Genomic DNA, 18,307 nt, shown 5'->3' with positions numbered 1-18,307 from the left:
TCCTTAACTGCTGTAATGAATTCGGAATTAGGTGTTCTAGTTGATTCAGCTCTCTTCGAGCAGTTTAGGAACTCCAATGTGTTCTGAAGGATGCAGATAAAAACATAGTGAAATCCAGAGTGTGAGAGTGGTCAATAGATATTGCAACAAGTTCAGATTGCTCCAATTCCCTTTTGTTTAGTTATCTTACATGATCCAATGCTTTGAACTTTATATTCTTAGATGAAAATGAGCAGATTTATGATTTCAACAAATGATCCCACACTTTCTGCTTTCTAGGTATCCATAGATATCCACCTGAATGATACTTTTCGACGTTGTGTAACCCATATATATCATAAATATGTGCTGTGCTATTTGCCTAAATAAAACTCAGTTATCTACAGCGAAAGGTTGCTAAAACCTTTCAAACCAAGCTCCCAAATTTCAACCAAGGCTAATTTCAAATCACTTCTTCAAAAAATGTTGGCATGAATCACAAAATAGGCTGGATGTGTAGATGTTAACTGGCACTTAGTCGGGTAGACCTTTGAGTCATCCTCTTGTGTCAGGAAGACCTGAGAGGGTTTGAGCAGAATTGGAGCCTGTGACATCAGCACTAGCTTCTAGGTGGGATCTTTCACCTCTTTCAGAATGCTGTGTTTTCTGAGTGGGAACATGAGGAAGAACGTCTTCTTCAACAGATTCTGGTTTGAAGATAAAGCCAGGCCATTTTGTACCACAACCGGTGCATACTTTTTCAATGTGCATTTCATAGACAATGATATAAATCCACACCCTTGTGTGAAAAGGTGAATTTCAAGGTACCATGACAGAGGTGAAATAGTACCCTTTGTTGTGAATTTCTTTTGCAGGCAGTTACAATCTTCATTCAGGCAAAGTTCAGCCTGCTAAAAAATTAATGACACAGATAATTTTCTGATGTAGCATCATGTATCATTGTATCTTATCAAAAGAATGAATCTGAGAAGCCTAACACACAGGCTAATGGGAATATAAATCATAAAAATCATACAATAATTATGTAAAAATAATTAATAAAAGTGGGTTCAAATATTGAGTTAAGACCTCTAGTGGATAGTGTAATAGGCAACTCCTAGTTTGATCAAGGTAAATACAGAAAATAAATCAGCTGGACTGCTACTGTTGCGGAAGTTTAGCATGAGGAGTTAATTTTGTGGTTTTTATGGTTCGAAGCCTTGTCAATAGCAGCATGAAGACACATATTAAATGATAATAAAGTTCAGCATGATACACACCTTAGCCGCAGCTTCATTACAAACTTCACATGCGGGAAACTCATTACTCCGGAACCAGCTTCGCAGATCGAGAAAGGATCTTACTCAGAGACCCGATTTTTCCTTCTGTTGCGGAACAAAGCCACTGATCATTTACCAATTGTTCAAGAGTTTTTTCCTTTCATGACAGAGAAACTCTTCAAGGCAGGAGGGATCTGGACCGCACCAACCTGTGACTGTGAATCAGTGACCGGATGAACCGGCAATTCAAAAAACAGAAGTTCCAAATAAAACAGAGACTCGTGCAAGAACTGATTAAAGAGCGTGAAAATTAAAGGCAGTGACTCCAAGAATACAGCAATTCAAAGAACATAAGTTCCAAATAGTACAGAGAATAGTAACTTTTTTACTGAAGTACAAAGTAATATCGGCCACGATTAATTGCTTCCTTTCTCCATCACATATTGCAGAAGAAAACCAAGAGTCCCAAATTCATGTCTGATACCTAGGGACCATGTTCTGTGAGTATGCAGGCATGGGGTGAGCAAAATTTCGGTTAAACCGAATTAACCGATCGAACCGAGCCAATTCGAAAATTCGGTTCGGTTATTTCTGAAATTCGGTTTATAAATTAAAAAAAATTCGGTTATATCGGTTAATTCGGTTACGGTTTTCAAAATTTTGAAATCGGTTAACCGAATTAACCGATATAATAAATATTATTATTTATCAAATTTTATATATTTTTAATTTTAAATTTTAAAATCGATACAATATGTATTAATTGTAGTTCAAAAACTTATACATTTGTGATGTGTGTGATTTTATGTTTTTATGCACTTGTATAGATTGTAGTGTTTAAGAAAAATTACATATATAATTAAAGTTAAATCACAAATTTTTTTTAAAAATAATCGGTTAAACCGAATTAACCGATTTTAATTCGGTTCGGTTTTCTTCGGTTATGAAAATTAATTCGGTCGGTATCGGTTATGGCTAAATATTTCGGTTCGGTTCGGTTATGGTTAATTCGGTTCGGTCGGTAACCGAACCGACCGAATGCTCACCCCTAGACTGCCATGCATATATCCCAATGGTTTGCCCAAACAAGTTATGAATTACACAAAATAAAATATCTCTCTGCGATAAATAGTGGGTTACAAAGATTTCAAGCAACCTGTGTCTCCAACCTGTGTTCTTAGAGCATCAATGTTGGAAATGCTGCCAGTGGCTTCTGCATCTTGGATAATAGCTTCGACCTAATATGAATTTCAATCACAAAGTAAACATCAACTTAAAAAAAACAGAATAATCGTCGATGTAAAAAGACTCGAACCATTCTGTAGATACAGTGTGCTACATTGTAAACAAAAGCAATAATATTCATATACATTCACCCTTGCCCTATTTCTATCAAAGAGGAGCAGCATTCTTTGGTTTCTGAACCTTAAATCACAAGGTTATAAAGTACCTATGCCGATTATTAATTTAGAAGCCTAAATGACACACATAATCCAATTACCCAAAATTTGTAGCAAACGACTTCGTCCAATGTGTGGAACAAAGGGGAAATTTCTGCCTCGGTTAATTTGACACAAAATTTATGACCGACCACTTTGAACCAATAAAATAAGACAGAAACACCAAGTCTCATATTTTCTATCATTATTATTTTATTTATTAAATCCTTCACCTCATAGAGGGCTTAGATTGAGGGATTTGATTGATTTCATTTGACATGTGAGACAAATTTATGTTGAGTAAATTTCAAATTCACTCATTTGTTAGTTTACATAGATGCAATGATAACCACGATGGAATTGAAATAAACTCAAGATCGAAATCATTTTGACTTCACTCTTCAAATCTCTACCCAAATCAAATCCTTACATCATCAAGCACAACCTTAAAAGAAATGCAGGCAGGCATAGAAAAAAAGCTTACAATGCGTTTGTAAAAAGTAATCTCAGGCACAGTGTACTTTGTTCCAAGTTTGGACTGATCATCCGAAACATTATTACTACTCCATAATAAACATTTCCATCATATCGGTTTCTGCATGCTCACAACTCAAACTGAACATAGTTTAATTCAGCATTTATTTTTCGAAGATATTCATTAAATAGCTGCTTCGGTGTACCTGCAAAATAACAGATGATATGCACAGCGCATTCTCGACATGGAACACATAACAACAGCAAAATCATTTGATAAATCATATTTTTACCAACGAAATCACACAAGCGTACAAATCCCCACCAAATCAAGGCAATTAAAACAAGCTTCAGCAACACTACCACTTATGGAAGCAATTATACAAACCTGAGGGTTTCCCGGCGATGTGAGAGAAGATAGAGTGAAAATCATCCTCCTTGATGGGGCCATGCGAAAGCAGCGCTTGTACGAGTGTATGATGTCTCCAGATGAGCGCCGACATTTCTACTCGGCTCTATTTGCAGATGTTGGGTTAACTTGGAAATTTGTGTCTTTCAAAGCAAGAGGGAACTTCCAAGGCAATTGGCGGGGAAATGGGTGTGCACGTGTCATTATATTTAAATAATATTTAATTTCAAACGAAAACACAAACTTATGATTTAATATTTAGTTAGTTTTTTTATTACACTTGGATGAAGATTTTTCCATGTTACACATCAATAAAAGTTTTTGTTTGATAAAACTCGATGTTAATTTAAGATCAGGGCTTTTATGAGAATATCTCATTAATTTATATCTATGAGACGGATTGATTTAATCCATATTTATAATTAAAAATAATAATTTTTAAAGTTTTGTAGAAAATTTAAATTCAAAACTCAAATTCGAATATAAATTTGTGCACATTATCCGGTTACCTTATTATTCATAAAACTCGAGTTAATAAGTCCTCATTTTAAATTACAACCTAACCACAAAAAATAAATCAAAATATGAGAAAATGTACAAAACCTCGAGTTATTAAAGGCATTGTGATTCCTAATCACAACCAAGACGACAAACCGATATTAAATCCTCAGTCAAGGTATTATTCTTGATGTTCCCATAACAATTAGGAAAGATGATAGAACGTGCACACGACATCTCATTTCCAAATATGTCTCATATTCAAATCTTTATAAGTTATTTTGTAATTTTACTTAAAAAATGTCTAGTGAGATTATTTTCAAGTCAGTTCATGAAGCTCTAGAAATTTCTGAGTGGAAAGTTGCGGTGCTAGAGGAAATTCATGCTTTGAAACAGTCAACACTCGGAGTTTGGTAGAGTTACCGCATGACAAGAACACGGTAGAATGCAAGTGGGTATTCATTGTAAAACATAAAGCAGATAGTATAATCGAACGACACAAAGCACACTTGGTTGCCAGAGACTTCACTCAAACTTATGGTGTTGATTTCACTGAAACTTTTGCACCATTTGCTAAGCTCAATACTCCGAGGATTCTTTTGTCATTAGCTGCTACTTTTATTGGCCTTTACAACAGCTTATATAAAAAATGCATTTCTTAATGGTAATCTCGAAAAGGAAGTTTACATTAGCAAACCACCTGGTTTTGAAGACAATTTGGGAAAACAGTTAGTATGCCAAATCACTTCATGGACTGAAACAGTCCCTACGTGCATGGTTTGATAGATTTTCTAGAGTCATCAAAAAGTTTGGATATAATCAAGGACAAGCCGACCATACATTGGTCATCAAACATTCTGAGAAATGAAAGATCATTGTTATAATTGCATACGTGGATGACATCATTTTAACTGGAGATGATAGTCAAGAAATCAGAGAAGTTAAGAGTATGATGGCAAGAGAGTTGGAGATTAAATAACTTGGAAGTTTGAGATATTTCTTGGGAATAGAGATGGCTAGGAGAAAAAGGGTATTTTAATTTCACAAAGAAAATATGCTTTGGACCTATTAGAAAAGACATGCATGTTGGGTGTAAGCCAAGTAAGACACCAATCAAGTTGGCAAACAAACAAAAATTGTTTGAAGGTAAAGTAGCGGGATGTAATGAGATATCAACATCTCATTTGGAAACTTATCTAGCTCTCACATACTCAATCTGACATTACATTTGCAGTAAGTCTAACAAGCCAATATAGGCACTCATCACGTCAAGGTCATCTGGATGCAGTCTATAGAATTATCAGATACTTGAAACAATCTCCAGGCAGAGGTTTGTTCTTCACAAATAACGATGATCGAAGAATGAGTAGGTTTACGAATGCTGATTAGGCTGGTTCTATTTATGATAGGAAGTCAACATCAAGATATCGTAATGCAGTATGGGAAAATATAGTGATATAGCAAAGCAAGAAATATTCAGTTGTTGCCAAGAGCAGTGCAAAAACCGAATATAGAGCCATGACACATGAAGTCTGTGAGCTTTTCTGGATTAAGAGAGTACTAAAGGAACTTAAAATCGAATGCAAGGATCCTATACAACTCTATTGTGACAACAAGTCAACTATCAGTATACTCATAACCCAATTTATCATGACAGAGCCAAACACGTAGAAGTATCAAGAACAAATTTGATGAAGAGATTATTAGCATTGAATATGTATCCACATCCAATCAACTTGTTGATCTACTTACAAAGAGATTGCCAGAACACAACCATGAGTTTCTTGTCAACAAGTTCGGCCTCATCAACATATACTGTCAAGCTTGAGGAGGAGTGTAGATAAATATAAGATAATATTTGTTATGTTTAAATTTCGTAAAATTGGATAGAATGATATTTTTCTGACTTTTTTAAGGTAGTTAAATTGTATAATTTATACAACATGAGATTATCCCGATGAAATAATATTCGAGATTTTCATCTCAAATTTACACTGAGCATAGTTACAACTCTGTAATGTATGTATCTTGTGTGTTTTTTGAACAAAGGCATGATCATTTACATTGTATCAGCTCTGTCACATCTGCAAAAAAACCAAGAAAAATCAGACCCTCACTCTATCTGCAAAAAATACAAATGCATTGCAAAAGAATACAGGCAGCTTGGATACGCAATGCACGAAAACAAATGCCGACCTCAACTATGACTCATTCTTTCAACGATCCCACAAAACGACGCAACAATAACTTCGTGCTTCCAGCTGCAACTGTATCTTCTATCAGCCATGGTAGAATGGCGTAAAGTAACTTGGATTATGACATTTATTTCAAAACAAATTTCCATTAGTTTGGTGACATCATAGAAATTTAGTAAAATGGAAAAGAAAATGCAGCAGAAACTCTTAACAAAGTCACTAAAAATACACACATCGGTTCTTTAGAGAAGAGAGTGCTGAAATTTCAAACCATGCTCAAAACACTCAACGACAGTCTACTTTCTTTCTCCTTTCACTTCAGTTCTACATCACTAAAGTTCACCAGAAATGAACATGATATGGAAGAAGACTAGCATAAAACATTAGAGTACCTTTGTCACAAGGTGTGAATTTTTGAGTAACCAAACAAAGTACATTCAGCATTTACAAAATTCCCATTCTTCTTTGGATAAGTCTAGGAACTCTGAATTTCCATCTTCAAAAGCAATCGGTCAATAAAAACGAGTTAATTTGCAGAGAACTCTTGTCAAAATATATTGCAACATTATAAAATTCCTGCCTCACCAGATGCTTTCTCGTGGTGTTATCAAAATATCTTATTAGCCCAAATGACCTGATAAAATGAAAACGTCCAAAAGAACATTCAGAACAGAACACAGGAGAAGTGAGAAGAACAAAGGAGAGCTAAAAGCTATCATATGGAGAGTATATGAGAGCCGTTTTTCCATGGGCACTAGCCTGAAATTATTTTGGCTAACTTGTACTCTCACCAAAAATAACTATTCCTCCACACATATCGAATAGTTCTTTTCACCATATACATCAAAATCTTAGGATGCTGAATTAAGTTGGGCATCACAAATATACTTGAGACCATTAAAAAAGAGGGATATGCAAAGTTATCAAGCACCTACAAGGAGACCAATGTAAGAAAATTAAAAATACTTCAGCAGAAGAGACAACAGAATTCAACGACTGGGGATAAAATGCCTGATACAATTCTACAATATAATAACTCACACCTTTTATCAGAAAAATTAAATATTTTAATAACTGAACCGATGCAATTATGGTGCCTCTTCCTTCTCTGAGAGGAAGCATTAAGTAAATCTTCTGAAAAAGAAGCAAATGGCAACCAACATTATACCCAAACACGCCTAAAAAACTTAATCATACTTGAAAACTATGCATTAAAAAGATGAGATAAGAAACTGAGTAGATCAGCCCACTTACAACAGGAACTCCATTTGAATAAACCTACAAAAATATGATATAAAAACTAAGTTCCCACTTAATAAATTCTTCAGAACAAAGTAAATAAGAGAATCAAAGAAGAGAATAATATCGAGCATATCGAACACTGTGCTTGTGTTTTTTTTTTAACACAAAATCTAACACCAATACCCATTCTGTTAATTGCACCAGGAAAAATACAGGTCAAGCATTTCCAAAATACAAATGTTAGTTATGTAGGAGTATAATATAAAAACAAGGAAAACAAGCAAGTTTGTATGATACAACTAATTGCACCTCGGCTGAGTTTCCAGCCACTTGGCATGCCACTATTTTCAATGCAGCATCTGAAGAAGGCATTTTTGTTCTGTTTGGTTTGATCCCCAGTTTTCGCCAGCAGTCTGCAGCACCACAGTGGCAATCTTGATCTGCACCAAACTGCACAAACCTGATACACTTGTTAGACTGGATTATCGATATAGGGTGCTCTGAGAGACTCCTAGTCCAATAAGCTTCAGGAATATAGAGTATAAGCTCATACTGATAGTCATAGGTCAGGTGCTCGCCCATTTTAATATCACGTGTGGCAAATATACCGATTCTTGTCTCACCATCGATCATCCTGACAGAAAGTTGTGTGAGAAGTTACAAAGAAGTGTAAATTAGAGTTGAAACAAGAATCAGTCCAACCATTTCTGCATTTCGGTATTGGGACAACAACTGTGATTTATGTATCTTGACTTGTTTCCCTTGTATGTGGCATCAATCACCATGTCTCGGTTGATTTCACACAGATAAAAATTTGTTTCTTCACGGTGTTTCATTTTCCATAATCTTTCCTCACATGTTTTATCATCAATAACTGCGATGCAGAAATTATTGCAGAAAAGATCAACTACATCTCAGATTTCAGTATTTCTATAAAAGATAAACAAGAATAACAAATGTTTTAACCTTCTCCAACATATTCTATCACAAACTCCCCTTGATTGATATCTTCTTCAGCCACAATGCCCGTTCCACATTTCTCAGTCTGTTACAAAAGCACATTAAATCACTAACAGAATATAATCATCAAAACCTAAATATGATTACTGAATAATGGAAAAAAAAAATCAAAAAGTAGAATAACAACTGAACCAGGTATGAATAAGATTAGGCAAGAAAATTTTTAAAGACTTAATTTCGAACTTAATTAAGATTTATTGTTTAAGGGGTACACAACATATCAGAGTCAAGTTTGTAACGTAGTTTCTTTTAAAATAAAAAAATTAAGTTCTAAGACTTTTTGACAAAGTGAACATAAAAATGAATCACCGTGGATTGTATAAAAAATAACTAGAAAAAGCATAAATTGGAGACATTCAACACCTATATTTGAAATAGAATTCCACCTAAAAGAAGAGACCATGTGAGGATGCAAAGATCCCGTTTGAAAATAAAAGGCTAAGAGTTTCTTTCCTAGAGGATAAGGGACTGCAGAAAGTAAGTGTATAAAGAGATGAGTTCAAAAGGAACAAGCGTCGCAAGTGGAGTCGTATTACCAAAATCACGAAGTCGTATTACCAACTCAACAATGCAATAAACCTCTAAACTTCTCCTGCAGCTCATAGAGTTATCAACATCAGTCGGAAGCAATCATCTTGTGCAAGGTTGGAGTGCTCCCACTTCAACTATCAAAATTTGTTTTTCAATATTCAATTAAGTTTTTGAACTGACAAAATTGTAATTTGAAATTTTGACCCCCCCAAACTCCGGTCTTGGCTGCACTCCTGGTCTCCGCCATAATATTGGGAAAGGAATAAAAAAATATAACAAGCAAAAGCAACTGTGGGTCCCCCCCCGAGTGGGCCATTTAAATTTCTAACTTTCACGCCACATGTATTTAAATATATGCGGAGATGTCATTTTTTCCGTTGTGTTCTGCTATTTTAGCAAATAGAGGTCATTTTTAAAATACACGTGGAGAAATCATTTTTAAAAATTTCCCTCTCAGAGTAGTTATTCTTGGAAGTATCAAGAATCATGAAGAATAATATTGAGCTCCAAAAAGTTATAAACATTTTAGCTCAATCGTATTGGCACATATTCTTGGCTTTATTCAACACTGCAACTGTAAAGCTAGTGAGTCACTGAAGATTGTGATGAGAGAATGAATGAATAACGAAGTAGGATTCACAGTTTCTCTAAAATGTTTCTATGCATCAGGTTCTCCGGTTATAATCAAAGAGAAGTATGACCTGAACGTTTTTCATCCTCTTCACAGGTCTTTGATGAAAGGGCTTATTAAGACACGAGCTCCCACAATCACATCCTGAAGAGCAGCTAGACCTTAGCATGCTGTGAGAAAAAAGATACCGATCAAGACACAGATACTCCTTGAAACCAATTACCATGTGAGAACTTGCAAACTCTGTGCATCAATCAATACATGAAGAACTTACAAACAATATTAAATCACATAGCGAGGATAATATAAGTAAAAAATTCCTAAAACAAAGGACGACCATTCACTGAGCACAAACAGGAATTATTAGGAAAATCCCTTGAACATATATAAAAAAAAGTATTCCTCAAAATAAACCCAATAAAATTTTCAAAGTTTGAGACATTCTCAAGTTCGAAATAAAAAATGATGCATGAAAAGATAATAAATACAATTAAAGACTGCTGCTCCTTCACACACAATATACATAAAACAATAACAAAAAAAACGGATGAACAAGTGCTCAAGGGACAATGTGAGCACGGTATTCTCGGGTAGGTGTGAGCACGGTATTCTCGGAATCCATTTAGTCCAAAATCTCACACCCTTACTTAAACACATTTCACCATCTTAAATTCAAAGAGACTATTTCCCATTTCCCAGTCCTTACCTACAGAGGCAATCTCTACCACAAACACCAGAAGATCCAGGTGTTGAGCTGCACGAGCAAAAGATGCCATCGTCCCGCCTTTTTATCTTCTTAGTCAGGTAAACATCTAACTGTAGTTAAGATCAACAAAATGACAGCCATGATAGCAGGAGGGTTATCACATTAATAATTAACAGGTTTTAGCAAACCACAAAAATGAAAGACATCAACTTTATAGGTGAAGAAAAATACAAAACTATGCAAGAACTCTAAATATCAAATATTATGGCCAAACATGCACGAGGAAAATAAATTAGAAACTTCTCTTGGATACTACGCCTGATAAAGGAGCACGTTGGTTTCCATTTATTTAACCATTCGGGAAGTTCAAAATCAACTGGACTTCCAATCTCCTTCACCAATTTACTGAACACTTGCTCACATCCGACACATTCAGCATTCTGATTACAGAAATTAAAATTAAAAAGGACAAATAAAGGCACACACAAACAATCACATAGAGAGATCGTGTACGAGATAGGAGAAATTTGAATGTAATGTATCTAAATTACAAGTATATAAAAAAATAAATCACACCTGCATGAGTTCCATGGATTAAAATAATGGATATGGGAGGAAAACAAATCCTGGTTCAGTATAACTCCACCAAAAGACATTAAATGAGTTCAAAATGTGAAGTGAAATGGAAATAAGAATTTAAGCATATAAAAAATCATCGCAGATTAAATTACTGTTCCTTATCACAGAACATTCCTTATCACATAACAAATTATAATTAAAGTAATACGGCCACGCCTAATAATGACTAATGGTACAGAAAATGTGAGAATAAATTCTAAGTAAAATCATAAATAGTCAGGGGCAAATGTAAGTTCTCCTAATAATCAAAATCGTTTCTGACCCACTATCTTGATTCTATAGTATCAGTTACACCATAGATTCCCATGTTGCAGTGTAAGAAAACTACAAAAGTAATACAACATGATGCAAACGCAAGTAAATCAGCCTACTGAATTTCAAAAATACAGTTGCAGTAAAGAGAGAAGATCAAGATCTATATAATCAGACCTTTTTCATAGCAGGCATGGCCCTGGCAACTATCTTAATAGCAGATGATTATTCTCTGCAAAAGTTAGAAAGGATTTCAATGTCAAAAGGGAAGACGAAGGTCAAGAAATAACAAGTGCCAAAATGGCACATCAAACAAAAGAGTATCTTTAACATTTTACAATTACCATTTTTCATTACAAAAATGACGGTAATAATATTTGAATAACAATTTATAAGCTGCTTAACAACAATAAACCATATAATTTTTAGCCCAAGCAAATGTAAATCACATTGAATTTTACGTAGAATACACAATTTTTAACATGCATTGGGCCTTTAAGGCACACTATACCGCATGCTTTACGCCCAAGGTACAGCACCTTGGCATGTTTCTTGGCCCAAGGGCTGGGCCTTGTTCCGCCTTTATCCTAGGTACGCACCTCGTAGGCTTCTAATAACTATATTCAGGATCAAGGAGATATAGTGTTTAACAAACATTCTAATAGATCAATAGATTCATATACCATCTTGACAGTGAACAACGCAACAAGCAATCCCACAAACCGAGGGAAAATTAATCCAGATTATTCTTTTAATCCTGTACAAAGAATGATGGCACCCTACTAATTATGGCACAATTTACAAAAAAAAAAAAACCCTATCGTTGATGAACAAAGTTTCTTTCATCTCTATCTACAGAGACCGGAAACCCTAAAATTTAGAAGGCATAAGATCAAATATCAAGAAAAAATAAAAGAAATAGTTGATACTTACACTCCATGTCATGTTATCTACACTCTAATTCATGTGTAAAGTATGTGTTGAATTTGTTTACAAATGAAATGCAAACAACAAGAAATAGAGCGTAAATATCAACTCTCATGGAAGAATACATGACATTTATTCCACTCACATTTCGAATTAATATACTCCAAAAGGGCAAATTATCTGCTAAGAATATATGGGAAAAAATTAATCAAATTCCGAACTTTCGCCAAATTCTTAATATATCCTAATTAAGTTGAAAATCTTCACATAAAATTTAGGTTCCGGACTCTGGAGGTTCAAATATTTGCCAATGATATTGAAGAAAATGCTGAAAGAGAACCCAGAAATGAGAATGGACTAATTACTATCAAATACGATAAATAATTAAAAGAAAGACACCTTCTTGATCACGCTCAAATTAATTTTGTACCAAAAGGAATAATTTCCCTTGAAGCTTCGGTAAAAATTCTAGGGTTTAAACTTGAATGAAAGCCGTCACGGTAAATGAATTAAGAAACCCAAATAAATAGGAAAAGAGAGAATAACCGAATGCGAGAAGTAGATAGAAAGAAAAATTTCCAACTAACGGCGGCGGGGCGAGAGACGGCGGCCAGTTTCCGGGACTTCCTGAGTGTGTGGGAGAGTGGTGGGAGACTGCAGAGAGTGAACGGCAATTTGAATCGGTAACGGGAGATTTTCAGTAACGGTCTGGGACTGTAAAAGGAACGGAGTATCTGCTTTTAATAAATAATATTTTTCATATAATTTATTTATTATTATAATATTTAATTTATTTTAAATTTTCAAAAATCCATATATTATCTGTACAAATTACATATTTAATATAATTATATTATTATTATCGAAATAATAATTAAAAATTTAACAAAGTTTTATAAATTAACTCGATTTATTAATCATCACGATCTTAATTCATGTTCGTAATTGTAATCATTTTACACAGTGTGCGTCGTTCACTAATTTTAATTAATAATCTAATATCTAGTCGGTGAATATTGTGCATATTAGTTCATATTACGTAGATGTCCAGTCAATTATATTGAAATTAAAATTCAATTTATTTTACATAAATTTAATTTTTAAAGATATAGTGGAATGAAAAAAGAAAGAAAAGTACGTTGAAAATTCTAAAAATTACACCAAAACATTATTATCTCTATCGTGACTCAAATATAATATTTTAAACATTTAAACTATCAACTCCGTGATAGTTATTATACCTGATGGTATAGTTTGGTACATGGGATAAGAGAGTGATTGATAAATAATCCTCCTTATCCCACGTTTGATATATTTTTAGAAAGCCCATGATAATATCATGGACCCCCGTGATAAATAATTTATATAAGGATAAAATATCTCTTTTATGAGATGTGATAATTTTAATCTAATAATAAAAACACTACAAATGACTTAATTGCTCTCAATATATAAAAATTTTAAACCATATTATCTCTCATTTCACTTGTAGGTAGAAATTAAAATCAAATAAATATTTTTATTTATTTTTATATATTATATAATATGATAATTATATAAATAAACTCGATATAATTATATAAATGATTTGTATAAATCTCAATAAAATTATTAGTATTACTCGATTTAACCTTAAAAAAATTTATATTTGACTCGACTCACAAAATTAAAGGCTCAATTATCGTATTATATAATATATAAAATTAGGTATAAAAAAATAAATCATGCAAGCACTGTCGGCGTATGAACAAATAAAAAATATGAACTCAAGGAACAACTTTGAAATTATAAAATTTATTATGATAAGGTTAATTGTAATATCAAAGCTTGGTGAACGGTACGGTTTAAGATTTCTTATGTTTATGGACTACTTGGTCAAGTTTAAGTATAGTTTTGATGTTAAGAATTTCGATTTATGATTTATAGTATTGTTGATTTTAGATGATGTGTAGTTATTGTAGCGACGTTACGATTAAATTCATGATAATTTGTATGTTGAGCCAATTGGTATGAGGCCAATCGGAGTGGTTAGATAAGATATAGAGGTGCATCTTTCATGTTGAAAGTGTTGCCAAAATATGAGGAGAAGCGACGTTGCGATTCGATTCTAGTTGCAAAGTATATTATTGGCTTCAGGGGACACTGCACCCGCGCCAGAAAAGCTACCGCACCCGCGGCGATTGGACAGTATGGCTATCGCACCCGCGGTAGAAAACTCAGCGCACCCACGGTCGTTTCTTTAGGATTTTTGGATGTGGTTCAACCTACGTAGCGCACCTGCGGTGAAATGACTAGCTAGCGCACCTGCGGTGCATGAACAGTGTAGTTGTGTTTTGAAGTTTTAAGTGATTAAATGCAAGTGTTTGCTCATTTTTCCCTCATTCTTCTCCATTCTTCTCGGTTCTTCAGTTCAAGGGAGAGCTAGGGTTCTCATTTTTTTCTTTTGTTCCTTTGATTCAAGCTTCTAGTTGGGTTATTGAAGTGAGAGCAAGATCATTTTGGATTTAAAGAGCTAAGGTAATATTGTGGTTTTAGTTATTTTTGGATTACAGTGTTGGGGGAAATTATGGAATTTATGATTTTGTATTTGTGTTGGTTTTATGAGTTTTATGGTATGGTTATTTGATTATTAAGTTGTTGATGGTTCAATACATGGTTTATTGTTGTAGGATTTATACCAAGAGATTAGAATCAAGCTTTCCATTGGTAGTAAGTGGAATTCATCTCTTGTGCTCACATGAAGTATATGTATTGTATTTCGATGGTTTTAACATGATATTCCCTCTCACTTGATTCATGTTATGTATGGATACACTTTGTTGTATATTAGAGGCTTTTATATGTCTCAATTATATAAAAGGGAATGCAAATGAAAAGAGTATTCAAAGTGTTTGTTTTAATGTCCAAGAGAGAGTTCAAATGATTTATTGGATTGATAAATAGATAGTCAGAGATTGCATGCAATTAGTTGATCAACGACCATAGGCTTATATCCCAACAGAGTAATCGATTTATATCGATGGTATATAGGTACAGAGACAGAGATACTATTTAGATATCAATCCACCAGAGAAAAGAGAAATATCATCGTTATGGTCATGTTATACTATGTTATTCATGTTTTAAGAGTTAGATGGTATTTAATGATTTCAAAGTCATGTTTTAAGAGTTAGATTGTATTTAATGATTTCAAAGTCATGTTTTACAGAGTATGATATGTATAGATTGTTATGTAAGAGTTCCACTTGCTGAGTTTTATACTCATTCCAGTTATTTCATGTGATGCAGATAAGAGTGACGAGCCGGAACGTTGATTGGAGCCGAGGTCATATGTACAAAAAGATGGAAGGAAGAAAGATATTTTGTTAGCATTTTGACATGATTAAAAATGATATTTTGTATTTTGATACAACACTTTATTGATCTCGTATATACTTTTGATTGAAAATATATTTATGTCAAGTAAATTTTAAATCCTTCTTTACTCTAAGTAAATTTTTTTAAAATTCCGCTATTATATTATGAAATCAGTCAAGGGCGTTACATTAATTTTGTCATTACAATCTGATATATAAATTTAATCACTCTTATTAAAATCATACCAAACATTAAATATAACATCCTACATCTTATTTATCATTAACTTATCCTTATATTATATATCACATGTTTATCCTATCATGTGTACCAAACTATGCCGATGAGAAGTAATCCTCGATTTGGTCCTTGATGTTCAGTTAATTCTCTACTGAGTCACTTTTCATTTTAGTGTCTTTATTTAGTCATTTTTGTTTAGAAATTTTCCCTATTCAGTCTTTACTCCCATTTACCTCTATTTTCTATTTTTATTTAGTTTTTCCTTTTTTTTATCTGAGTACATAACATTGTTATACCTATTAAGTATGCCCAAAGGCATAAGGCTATGCAAGGTTTATAGTCTATAAACCATATATCTTTTTTATGGCTCATCATACTTCAGTATAATAAATTAAATATTATTCCTCTTTGACTGGAGTGTCGTCGGGTCGTATACATCATGTTTTACATACTGCTCCTCACAGCTTAGCCATGCACAGTCGCAACAGATATTTGTTGAAGTAGATTCATTCAACAATACTTAGCAAAACCATGTATTGTTTCCTACATCAGAGTGTACAACAAATAAGTTTAAGTTTGAAAATAATACATGAGAATGTCATAAACATTGGTTCTTTTATTCAAACATACGAAACTTGTTTAGCTACTTATCAAGCTGGAAATATCATACACATAAACTAGAAAGAGAAATATTACAAATTTATTTGAAAAAAAATGAAGAGTTTGAATGATGTTTTTATCTTATTTCTATCTTGTTATATATAAAAGTCTTGATGGATTTGAAATCCGAAATTCAATCTCGAACTATTTCTTTCCCTTACTGCTAGTCGTGGCCGACAATGTCTTGTAGTAGTTAGTTGAGTGGTCCATTCTTTTACTAGTTAATGGTCAAATATTCCATTAATTAGTGGACCTATCTTTTTGTGGTAGTGAGTTACATCTCGCATGCCTTCTTTATTTCTGTCGGAAAATCTTTTTCTTTCGAGGTCCTGAGAAAATTGTTTTTTGTGTGGTCCCTCACCACTCGGTCATATTTCTACAAGATGTTTTCGGTCAGTTTTTGTTCGAAAGCCTTTACCAAATTTTGGCTCATTTTTTTCGAGCATTCCGGGCAGATGATTTCTAACCAACTTCCCACATGAGCCATATTACAGAATTTCCGACGAGTTTTTTTGCTTTGCGGCAGCTTGTTGTTCGACGGAAAATTTCTTTTATTTTCAAATATGTATTTTGCAAAACTTGTAGTTTTTTCTGTCATAGTATTTAACAGAAATATCCATTTACATTATTTTGATAAAAACTTAAATGAAAACTTGACTATGTCAATCAATGTAAGACAGACACAGAGACCTCATGTTCTCCTGGTAGAGATGTCATCTTCGGTGAATGAAGCAACAATGAGTGTTTCTTTTCTGGAGGATCTTTGATAAATTTCTAAATATTTATATTTGGCCTCCTTAGCTTGATAAAATAAATGGTTTCGTATAAGCCTTTTCAACTGGTTCTGATGTTGTACTGAAGAAGTATATCTTTAGAATATCTCATCTTGACAAATAATCGTTTTTTGTTCATGTTTCATGAACAACTTCATGGATTCACTTTGGTAATGCTGATATTTCTGGGAATCTAAGTGATGTTGTATAAACTGAGGCTAAAGCCTCAAATTCATACAATGCATTGACTTCCTTATGATAGAAATTTGGTTTCATCTCATACCTTTGGATATTTTCTTGCTATATCAACTCGGATTACGGCTGTGTTGATACATATTCTTGTTTTCAATGTCTATCGATTCTGTTGATATATTTGAAATTAAGGAATTATAAACTAATAAGTACCAATCTTAGATATAACATTGTCGGTTTAAGTTATAATATTGATATCTCTCTCTTTAATTATTGAGGTGAATGGTCGACTTAGAAACTCGAGATAAAGATTCAAAACATCAATAAATAGAGTATTGATGATATCTCTTGCTGGTTCATAATCATTAAATTGAACGCCCCTCTGTAGTTTATTTTTTTAAAAAAAATTGGACAAGTAGCGACGGTTTTTAAACAACCTAAAAACCGTCGCTATACGACCGTAACTAATTTGCTGACACGCAAGCCCCACGTGTTTTGAATTATTTTAATTTTGTTTTTAATTTTTAAATTTTGACTTTCGAATTGGTTTTTTTATAAATTTTTTTTTATTTTCATTTATAAACCGTTGTATATATTTCATTTTTTATTTTAAATATTTAATTAATGAGTTTGAATGTTAAAAGAAATATGGATAAAATAGATATGTTGTTATAATGAGTATGTGGCAGTGAGATCCATAAATAATGAGTTTGAATGTTAAAAAGAATGTGGGTAAAAAAGATATGTTGTTATAATGATTATATGGCAGTGGATCTCACGCTTTTTGATGAGTAGTGTTTGTGGATACTCTTACATGCAACAATTTATCAATAAGACTATTAATATAATTATCCCTCGAATAC

General features: G+C 33.3%; 1 protein-coding gene and 1 pseudogene across 9 annotated transcripts; both read right to left on the bottom strand.

Moving 5' to 3' along the window:
- Positions 1–915: 915 nt before the first annotated feature.
- On the bottom strand, positions 916–3,700 carry LOC142553656 (uncharacterized; annotated as a pseudogene).
- A 1,100-nt stretch (positions 3,701–4,800) lies between these two features.
- Positions 4,801–12,948, bottom strand: LOC142553653 (histone-lysine N-methyltransferase ASHH3-like). Of its 9 annotated transcripts, XM_075664061.1 has the most exons (16): positions 12,769–12,948; positions 11,473–11,527; positions 10,718–10,844; positions 10,405–10,510; positions 9,769–9,868; positions 8,483–8,561; positions 8,219–8,390; positions 8,070–8,150; positions 7,826–7,976; positions 7,525–7,552; positions 7,318–7,408; positions 6,861–6,908; positions 6,667–6,784; positions 6,276–6,386; positions 6,075–6,163; positions 4,801–4,990 (listed from the first exon to the last, which is right to left on the bottom strand). In XM_075664061.1, the coding sequence occupies exons 2-13, from the start codon at positions 11,488–11,490 to the stop codon at positions 6,712–6,714; spliced, it is 1,074 nt and encodes a 357-aa protein (XP_075520176.1). In that variant the 5' UTR covers positions 11,491–11,527; positions 12,769–12,948; the 3' UTR covers positions 4,801–4,990; positions 6,075–6,163; positions 6,276–6,386; positions 6,667–6,711. The 9 variants fall into 9 exon arrangements, with proteins under 9 accessions (XP_075520176.1, XP_075520182.1, XP_075520183.1 ...); XM_075664067.1 differs by lacking the exons at positions 4,801–4,990; positions 12,769–12,948 and adding an exon at positions 10,981–11,030 and having other exon boundaries at positions 5,959–6,163; positions 11,473–11,509; XM_075664068.1 differs by lacking the exon at positions 4,801–4,990 and having other exon boundaries at positions 5,960–6,163; positions 6,667–6,770; positions 6,860–6,908.
- Between the last annotated feature and the right edge of the window lie 5,359 nt (positions 12,949–18,307).

The sequence above is a fragment of the Primulina tabacum genome, chromosome 8, assembly GCF_025594145.1.
Source record: "Primulina tabacum isolate GXHZ01 chromosome 8, ASM2559414v2, whole genome shotgun sequence".
Taxonomy (NCBI): Eukaryota; Viridiplantae; Streptophyta; class Magnoliopsida; order Lamiales; family Gesneriaceae; genus Primulina; species Primulina tabacum.
The sequence above is the reverse complement of the archived record's forward strand: the minus strand, read 5'-3'. Positions and strand labels throughout refer to the sequence as shown.

Excerpts from the sequence above, each read along its gene's own strand:
- LOC142553653 (XM_075664061.1), bottom strand. Across the intron at positions 8,391-8,482 it reads GATAGAATATGTTGGAGAAG|TTATTGATGATAAAACATGT; the intron begins GTTAAAACATTT and ends TCTGCATCGCAG. Across the intron at positions 6,909-7,317 it reads TTTAATTTTTCTGATAAAAG|GTCATTTGGGCTAATAAGAT; the intron begins GTGTGAGTTATT and ends TCATTTTATCAG.